Genomic DNA, 9,525 nt, shown 5'->3' with positions numbered 1-9,525 from the left:
GACTCAATCACCCATAATTTTCAGATTTGACATTGAGAATAATCAAATCCTAATATGTTCATAATCAAAACGTATCACATTCAAGCTAAGCATTAGGAAGGTTGTCCGTAAGGAGGCCCAATTGACTATAGACGAATGCAGAAGAGGGGTTAGCATTCTTGAATACATAGTTGCTGCTCTCTTTCTAGAAAGGCAGGGTTGCCTAGGCCTCTCGAACCACTTATATGTATGCAGCTTTTGAACATAGATTTTGAAAACATCTGTCTAACATATTCCCATGGGTTTCAAAAAGGGAGAGGTATCATCACCAATTATAACTCTCAAAAATATATTGTATTAATCTTGTAGAAAATCTAAACCATGACGAATATGATTTGGAATTACTTTTCTAAACTTAAAACTTATAAATAAATTTTATAAATCAATATTAAGACTCCAACTGATAAATTAAATAATATAAAAAAGGCGAATTACTTTTCAAATGTATATATTACATATAGAATATTACTAATCATATATGTAACAGAAACCTTTGTAAAACGAAGTTTTTCAAAATTAAAATTCATAAACTCATATTTGAGATCAATAGTGTTGCAAGAAAAGATTAAACAGACTAGCAATATTATCAATTGCAAAACTTGAATTAGAAATATTTTGCATCTCAAGAAAGATGCTCTACGGATTCAAGGTCGGTAGTGCAAAACGAGCAAATGTTGGTGGGGCCCACCAGCTTGCATCAATTAAATGAATTTCTTCAACATGGGGTTAGCACTTAGCAGTAACACAGCTCCCGACAAGTTCCCAAAACTTGCGCATTGATCTTGCAGGAGAGCCCACCTTGAGCTAATAAATACATATTACAGATTGCGATAGTGGCCAAAAGAGGCGAAATTCTTTTTGAGTTGGAAACTGAGTTTGTTATCTTCTTTGAGTTGGAAAGTGAGTTTGTATCTTCTTAAGTTGGAAAGTGAGTTTATCATCTTCTTGATTTGGAAAGTGAGTTTGTTATGTTGTCGTTCTTATTCCCATAAAGGACATCTTTGCCTTTAGATTCAAAACACCTCTATTGATATGCATAGTAATTACATACAGATTTTTACAACAATCAGCATGCATAGTTATGCAGATTGGAGTAAGAGAAGTTAGTAGGTTCTGGAAATATCAGTCTATAGCCTGAATATCTGAAAATAAAGCAGGCGTATCTCTTGAGGACGTTACGAATTAGGATATGCTCGAACAACATCAACAATTGGAGATCGACAGATAGGACATTTTCCACTGCTCCATTGCAACTCATAGGCACATTTAAAACAAGTACACATATGTCCACACCTAAAGAGTCACAATGCTAATTCATTAGTAACACTAAGAAGTTTAACAAGCATATGTCGACTAATGTAGGTAAATCATACAAGTGATGGAATTTAAGCTTTATGCATAGATATATCATTTATAAGTTACAACAGTATGCATATTTATAAGCAAGAAATGCCATACATAAGTTACTAATTTATGAGAGATATAATATTCGTACACAAACTAGTGATAATGAGTTGTACCTATAGAGTAGCGAATCAACTTGCATTCCATAGCAGATGCAACAGCTGTTTTTCTTTCCTGCTGCCAGATTGAAATAACTTGAGGCATTTCCCATTCGAACTGTCACCACAAGAAGCAAGGATGGACTTCACAGTTTCACAGAAAATAAACATGCAGCAACATATGTTTAAAGAAGAGGACGACCAATCTCTTTACAGTGTGAAACAAACAGTGTAAGATGCTTATTATGAAAAGACTACACCACATCTCTAAAAGAAACTGCAACTCTGCATGTCCAGTCTGATGATTACAATACAGTTGAATGCTATTCTTTGATTCTTATCAAACTAAGATTATTCAGAAAATGAATTTTATCAGAAGAAATTTTAACAACATATAGGGCATGATCAATCTTTAATCATGTCAATTACTTCACCAATGATATCTTAGCTTGCTGCTTTCAGCAACATCAGATATTGAGAATTACTTGAGTATAGATTTCAGAGATTAATTTTTTTGTACTGAAGTATAAGATTACTTTAATGATCACCATATCAAGTTCCTAGCAAAACCCAGCATACTATCTTTTCATATAATATTTTCCTTGTTTGAATGAAACACCATACCAAACTAGTATTTACTTCTGCATACAACTTGTGTCTCACGAAGTGTGATGTAGGCGTCATTATGGAATATTGTAAATGTTTACTAGGAAAGTATTAGATCACCTAAAGTCCACAAGAAATTGGTGTCCTGAACTTATGTAGTTAATTCACTAATGGAACCATTACTAGTACATATTTTTCTCTCATTGCAGCAATATCCTTTAGAAAGTAGAAACTTGACATTAAACTCAGAAACAAACAGATTTTTAGTTTGACAATGCATTTGTACAACGATCATGTTAAATACTCAGCAATAAATATATGTTAAATATTAGAACTTAAAGACCTGCTTCTCGAACAGCATCGCAAACCTCTTGCTTAATAGAGTACTGCAGCTTTTCCTGCCAATCCATGCAACTCTCTAACGACTTTCGTAGTTCTGTTATGTCGTGATGAATCCTTGTCATATCACTTCTTAAATCATGCATAATTTCTGTGTCCTAAAACATTAGAACATCGTTTGGCACGTCAGAAATAAGAACTTTTAAGATAAAATATAATATAGTGATTCAATTTGTTAGTATGATAAAATAAAACATACAAGAAAATTCTGGGATTCATGTGGTTGAATAGAAGCATGTCGCCAACTGTCAGGATGCTGGATTCTCTGGTATCTAAATGGTACCAATGAAGATGATGCACATGGATCTTGATCAACAATCTGGAATTCATTATTTTGCCTCTGTAAGGGTTGTGTTTCATAGTCTTCTGCAAAATTGTCACCAAAATGTTCTTGTCCTCGTCTGTGTAGAAATGACAGGACTAACAGGTTCATTTTGTCACGGAAGTCACTTGCAAGGGAGGTAGAAACCCTTCTTCTGCAAAAAAATCAACAGGAGTAAATTAGTATAGACAATCAGAGCCGAAAAGGCACTCTATTCCATCAAAATGGTGCTCTTGGTTAAAACAGAAAGCGACATTTATCTAGATTATGATGCTGACTATGTATCAGGAGGGTGATTTTTGACTCTTTAGTTTCCTTCATGAACAGATGTGTAGCTTAAACTTCTGCTAATTCTTTAGGTAAATCGGTTTCTGCAAACTATACACTAAGCAAGTACATGAGCACCAATGAAACTGCATGTGCCCATGATACGATCACGCCTATGGCTATGGAGCTCTGATACCAGCTTGATACGATCTCTCCTTTGGGGCTAAAGATCGATCTCTTCCGATTCTCAGATCTGGGCTAGATCTGGCACAGAACTTTGAAATAAGATCCCAAAATATTCCGCCGTTGGATCGATGTGAAATTTTGATATGTTGTCACCCTAGAAACGAGCTTTCCAACAAATCAAGTTTCAGGCGAATCGGAGTTGTGGATCTCGAAATACCGTCCGATTAGTGGACGAACATCAGAATGCTCTATTTTGGATTCATGGATGGAGGCACAAGATCCTAGGTAATGATGGTTGGTGGAGGACCGGCGTTAATGTGGTGGCACCGGTGAAAAGTGATGGTGGAAGGGTTGTGGTTGATGGAAGGATTAGGGCAAGTGTGGAATAGATTGGACGAAGGGGGAGAGGAGGCCCCTAAGGGACTAGGGTGATTAGCCGGACAAGGGAGGTTAGAAGCGGCGTCGCCGGGGATTGAGAGAACGGGAGCGAAGAAGACGAAGGAGGCAAGGCAAAACTCAATCTCAATAATCAATGATCAATTTGGTTGCCTACCACATCCTTTTATAGGCTAACCAACAACTCAAATTAACCCTAAAAACACAATTAGCGAACTCGACGGCGTTCGAACTCGCCCGACCGCGTTCGAACGCACCGAGTTTGCTCTTCTGGATTTGCGAACGCGATGCAGGCGTTCGAACGCGCGATCGAACGCACCTGTCGGTATTTGCGAACGCGATGCAGGCGTTCACAGTGCGTTCGAACGCACCGCGTTCGAACGCACAGTACATTCTCTTCACCACGTTCACAACCCCGTTCACAAACCACGTTCGAACTCACTCCACCCGCGTTCGAACGCGACTTACAGAAAACTTATTTTAATGAAAATTAAACACTGAAACATGAAATAAAAATACTCTTAAAGTGAATCCATGCTCGAGACGACGTCGGTGAAGTCCGAATCGTATCAGCCCATACATACTAAATGAGTTATGTAGTAAATTATCTGAGTAAAACAACAAAAAAAATTGCCTCTGACTAAATAGCATACTAACAACAAAACTGAAAAAAAAAAAAAGCTTCCCCCTTTACGGTACCTGATTTTAAAAGCTCTTTGCAGATCAGTAAAATTATCATAAGCAAATATATCTCTGAGTGTGAGTGTATAAAGTGAACTATGTATACCTCTCCAGAAGATCTCGGATTTCCATGTTGTTTGATAAGTCATCAAAAACATCATGATATAGAGTTTGTCCACTGAGGCCCAATCCTCTCCAAGAATTAGGAGAATCACATAACCAGGGACGATCATTATTCCCAACCTGTTCATAGGATTCAAGTTCCTCTGTTACAATTTCTCCTTGCCAACCAGGAGAAATGGAATTCACAGATCTCTGCCAATCAATGCTGCTCATCCATAAGTTCCTTTCATCCCAAGAACTATCAGGACTGTGGCTTCCTTCTTGCCCGTCACTTCTAGAATGTGGAGAGGTCATTTCGGGCGAGCCTACCAGATCTCTTGAAGAAACAATTTCTGCATGATGATCGTTATCAGTCCTTATCTGATCAGTTGATTGGGGATAGCCTGAGCCTTCAGATTCATGTACACTACTTAAACTTTCCTCAACTGGTACAGCATTATCACTCTGCTGTACTCCAAGGTTGAATTTCTGCCTGTTGTTGATAAAATAGATAATAAGGTTATGAATAGCTCAAACAAATAATCAACACACCTGATATGACAATTACAAATTTTATATTGTTTCATCATTATTATATGAATGATGAAAACTATTTCAAAGAACCAGGAAAAAAGAAACTATATATCCAATTGCTTTACTGATGTTGCTCTGGACTATGATACCTAAGAATACGGGACACAAATATGATAGGAACATGGGGATACGACAAAATAAATAAATAAAAACATTATATATATTATTGATATGTTTAAATTCTAAACATATAATATAGATACACAGGCATGCATAAATTATTCACGAAAGAAATAAAATGTATATGATACCACAAAGCCAAAAAATGATAATACTAATACGTGACAATATAATTCAATATTACGAGAACAAATAAGTAACTACCATTACTTAACTATAGTGAATGGCATAGGCAAAATCTATGTTTTACAATAATATGCATTAATATTTATTTTCTTGGATGCACTAACTTGTGATTGTTGCATTATATTTCTATAGCATATGCAAGAAATTCCTCTAATAGATAATTTCTATTATAAACTTTTATAACATATGATAAAATCTTATATTCAAAAAGTATTTTAAGAGTGTCCAAAAGTGTCTAAGGAGTGTCCGAATTTATTCTATAATTTCTTAAATATCAAATATGTTGTATAAGTGTCCAACACATGTCTAACAAGTGTCTGATGAGTGTAAGTGTCCAACAAGTGTCAGACACAGACACGACATGCTATTTAAAGTGTACGTGCTTCATAGTATGACACCAATGAGACAAAAATAGTTATTTTTTATTTCTTTTTTATTTCCTTTTATTTGGGGGCTCCAATAAAGAACATAATTAGGACGACGAATTAACTATACTAAATAGAATATCCAGATTAAAATAAAATTTCTCAAGAAATGTTCCAAATGTTTCGGTTTATGAGTAAGGACAATCCAGGAGAACAATTGTTGTCCGCAGAAGAATAGGTAACTAGGAGTTATTATACAATGGTACATGAAGCAGAATAATACCTTAAAAATGAGATTGTAGCTGCGTTCTGCAACTGCTCTTGCTTTAGTGTTTTTGATGGATTTCTTACTTCATATTGAACTGCCACTTCTTGTTTTAGGAACCTGAGTCTGAGCATTGACTGCAGAAAATGCATAGAGATCATCACTAAAAGCTTCATTAATATGCAATTAAGATTCATGTAGAGAACGAATCTGGTGCAAAAGATTGTTTCTGACTGGAAGGCTGTGAAATGAAAAGCCTATCTTCTTGTCCAGTTAATATCGCCTACTAGCGACTCTTATTGATCTCTGATCAATCATGAGAATTTAAATCAGTTTAGTTAAATGAAAAACTACAACAATCTGCTATGAATTTAAATCACATTTTGTATCACTGGTATTGGCTATATTTCATAAGGATTGTATGTATATGTTCTTTTGTTTCACATTCTTAAGTACTGTAATTTGATGTCAAAACATTACAAAAGCAGCATTTCCATAGAAACAGAAGTTTCCATCGCCTGCAAGAGATGATGTAGAAAGAAACACGAGGCAAAAAGCCTTGATAGAGAGTGTTCTTTAATCAGAAATAAACTCAGAAGCACGATAAATGTAAACAAATGATGTATATATGCAAGAGCTAACCAATATAGATAAGAATACTAGAATAGTTATTAAAAATTATGGGCATCATATTCTAAAATAAGATCCTATCCAAGAAGAATCTGCATGCTAAGTTTAATATTGTAGTTTTAGCTATAGATCATAAGACCAACTCATGATTATGATGACTATGCATGACATTATTTTTGAACAGAAAGAAGGCTATAATAGCAATAGAACAGAATAAGAAATCCAGCTATTGAATATTTGGAAGCATTTTATTACATGATCAAATGCTCCACCAACAAAGATAGATAAAACTATCCATGACTTCCTCTCCAATCTAGATTACAAAGACATCACGTTATAAAATCAGCCTAACAAAGAATTAGAGACAAAGTCAAATTCACATTTCACAACATTAAACAAAAATTCAAATGCCCATAACCTCAGAGAGGAATGCATTTAGATTGTAAGCGACCTAATCATTTAATCAAATTCATGGATTGAACATAAATAAGATAACTATTTGGACATAGCTCACCTTAAGGCGGCCACGGTATGAGAAACGCGACACTGTCTGACGCTCAACCAAATCCTTCAGCTCCCTTTTCCTATCCTGTTCCATTCTTGCAGCCAAGTCTTCGATTTTCCTCCGCCCCCGCACCCTCTGATGCTTCACCACAGGCAAGTTCGTTGTACTGACACTCTCATGAACCGAGCATAGCAAATTCTCCCTTATCAAGCACTCATTCTCATTGCTTTTGGTCTTATTCGCCGATGTGAGCATCTTGACAATGCAGCCGACACGGCCATTCTCACCCTCACCTGATGAAGAATTATGCACAGGCTCGCTGAACGCCGCCGTTGCTAAATCGGAGTCCCAGAAATCCTCATTGCAAAGTTCAAAATTCCTCGTATGCTCCTCGGTGACGGACGTGGGGGAAGAGGACGGCGACGCCGCATTAGTGTTTGCCGAATTGCCTCCGCCGCTGGAGGCATGATGCGTGGGAGTGCTCCCTGCCTCCGCCTCAAGCTCCCGCCACATCTGTATCAGCGACGAGGCGCGAACGTTCGGCGGGAGATCGACACCGCTGCCACTGCAAGAAGCGTATGCGCTTACGGTGGACGTCTCAGAGAGCGCGGGGGACGTCTCGCGGAGGAAGGACGCGGCGCGCGCCGCGACGGGCTGGCTAGAGGTGGTGAGCGCGGAAAGCTCGGCCTCGTAAGCCTGCCGCTCGATGGTGGTGATCATCTCCCGCGCCTGGCGCGCGGCCCAGCGGTCAAGGATCTGCGACTGCGGCCTCTTCGCATTGCCGCGGGAGCTTGCGTCGTTGAGGATGCAAGAAGTGGAAGAGGAGGAGGACGCGCTCCGCGAGAAGGTAGCATTGGGGGCATCCTTCGAACCGGTCAACGAGGTTGACGTCGAGGAGGAAGTCAAGGGGATGGGAACGTGCGGGTTCTCCCGGACGAGGATCTTCTTGAGGCTGCTGGTGTGGGGCCCGAAGACGGAGAGGCGGTGGGGGTCCCGCCAGTCCTCGCGAGGCATGCTTGCCACCGACGATGCCATTGTGGAGGTACGGTGAGGAAGAGGATGGGACGAGATTAGGGTGTTTCTGTGTAGGAGACCGGTGGTGGGGCTACATTTTGGTAATTTATTACTATTCTAAGAGGGCTTAAAATGGGAGGGGGAAGGAGGGAAACGCCTGTTTTGGGGCAATGATAGTAAAAAGTAACCGTTGGGGATGGGTTAAATTTGGTAACAGGGGAAAAGGGGGACGGATTCGTTACCGACGCTGCCTTTGACAACCAATAAATCGGTTTGATTCGTTTAATTTGTCAGTCACTAGAGAGAGAGGATTGAATGAGATTTGGGCTTGCGTTTTCTTAATTTATAGGGATCGAAAAGATTGGCGACTTTTAGACCAAGCTAGCCCTCCCAAAAGTTATTCAGAACTTAAATATGAAATCGGGTGGTTAAAAAACTGTTGATTTTTTTTTCAAAAGAATGTCCGTAGACCGATTTTATAAGAGTTAGATTGTATTACAGAAAGATTCCAGCTGCTCCCCTGACCAAGTTTTAGAAGTCTTGGAGCGAAGAGCATATTGGACCAAATTGTGGGCAAAGAGATTGTTATATTTGCCGGTAAAATCTAACTTAATTCATGGATACTTTGAAAGGTGCAATTTACGGTTTTCGACGACGTGGTGCATAGACCAATCAGGAATGACATCAGAATTGTTGATCTAGTTAACTGCCACTTGGCAGTCGCTAAAGAGCTGCATTTTATCAGTAGTATGGATTTTGCTAAGCTCCTTAAAACCTGCTAAGATGGCTTGAGATTCACTGTGCAGCAGGCTAGGGCAGCCATCAAGAAAGATAGAAATTGGTAGGGGAGGGGAGGAGGGGCTAAGACTGATGTAGATGCCAATTCCCCGCATAAATCCATTGCACCAAAACTGCGTCAACCCAACTTGCCAGGGTGGAAGGGCACTAGGGTCTGAAAGTTGAGAGGCGCAACCCACCTTATCCTGGAAGCTCATAAGCGGTCTAGGGCTACAAGATATGAGCTCATTTGCCTTGTGGGCTACTTCTCTCGGGGAAGCTTACTTGTTGCGGAAAACTTAGTCACATCTTGCATTCCAAATGCTGGTGAGGTAGAAGCAGTAGGTAACATTCCGTGGGGACAACTTAGTAATCCAGTCTTCCAACAAGTAGTCAGTGAGCAGAAATTCTAATGCTTGTGCCAAGTGGCTCTTGCAAAAGGACAGTTGAAGAAGATGTGTTCGATGGTTTCACTGTAAGATGAGCACATGGGACAAGTCTCTTCGATTTCTAGCAATCCTCTGTGAAGGATGGTTCTGACTTGGAAAGCACGAGCTAAGCACCTCCAA

At 39.1% G+C, this 9,525-nt stretch overlaps 1 protein-coding gene across 2 annotated transcripts; it reads right to left on the bottom strand.

Moving 5' to 3' along the window:
- Positions 1 to 1,045: 1,045 nt before the first annotated feature.
- On the bottom strand, positions 1,046 to 8,313 carry LOC140796068 (uncharacterized). Of its 2 annotated transcripts, none has more exons than XM_073148924.1 (7): positions 7,175 to 8,313; positions 6,049 to 6,167; positions 4,505 to 4,993; positions 2,746 to 3,022; positions 2,491 to 2,644; positions 1,560 to 1,659; positions 1,046 to 1,332 (listed from the first exon to the last, which is right to left on the bottom strand). In XM_073148924.1, exons 1-7 carry the CDS (start codon positions 8,198 to 8,200, stop codon positions 1,215 to 1,217), a joined length of 2,283 nt encoding a protein of 760 aa, XP_073005025.1. In that variant the 5' UTR covers positions 8,201 to 8,313; the 3' UTR covers positions 1,046 to 1,214. The 2 variants fall into 2 exon arrangements, with proteins under 2 accessions (XP_073005025.1, XP_073005024.1); XM_073148923.1 differs by having other exon boundaries at positions 2,516 to 2,644; positions 7,175 to 8,286.
- Positions 8,314 to 9,525: the final 1,212 nt, after the last annotated feature.

The sequence above is a fragment of the Typha latifolia genome, chromosome 10, assembly GCF_019914945.1.
Source record: "Typha latifolia isolate L0001 chromosome 10, TyphaL0001v2, whole genome shotgun sequence".
In the NCBI taxonomy this organism is placed as follows: domain Eukaryota; kingdom Viridiplantae; phylum Streptophyta; class Magnoliopsida; order Poales; family Typhaceae; genus Typha; species Typha latifolia.
Note: the sequence above shows the minus strand (reverse complement) of the source record. Positions and strands in the feature narration are given on the sequence as shown.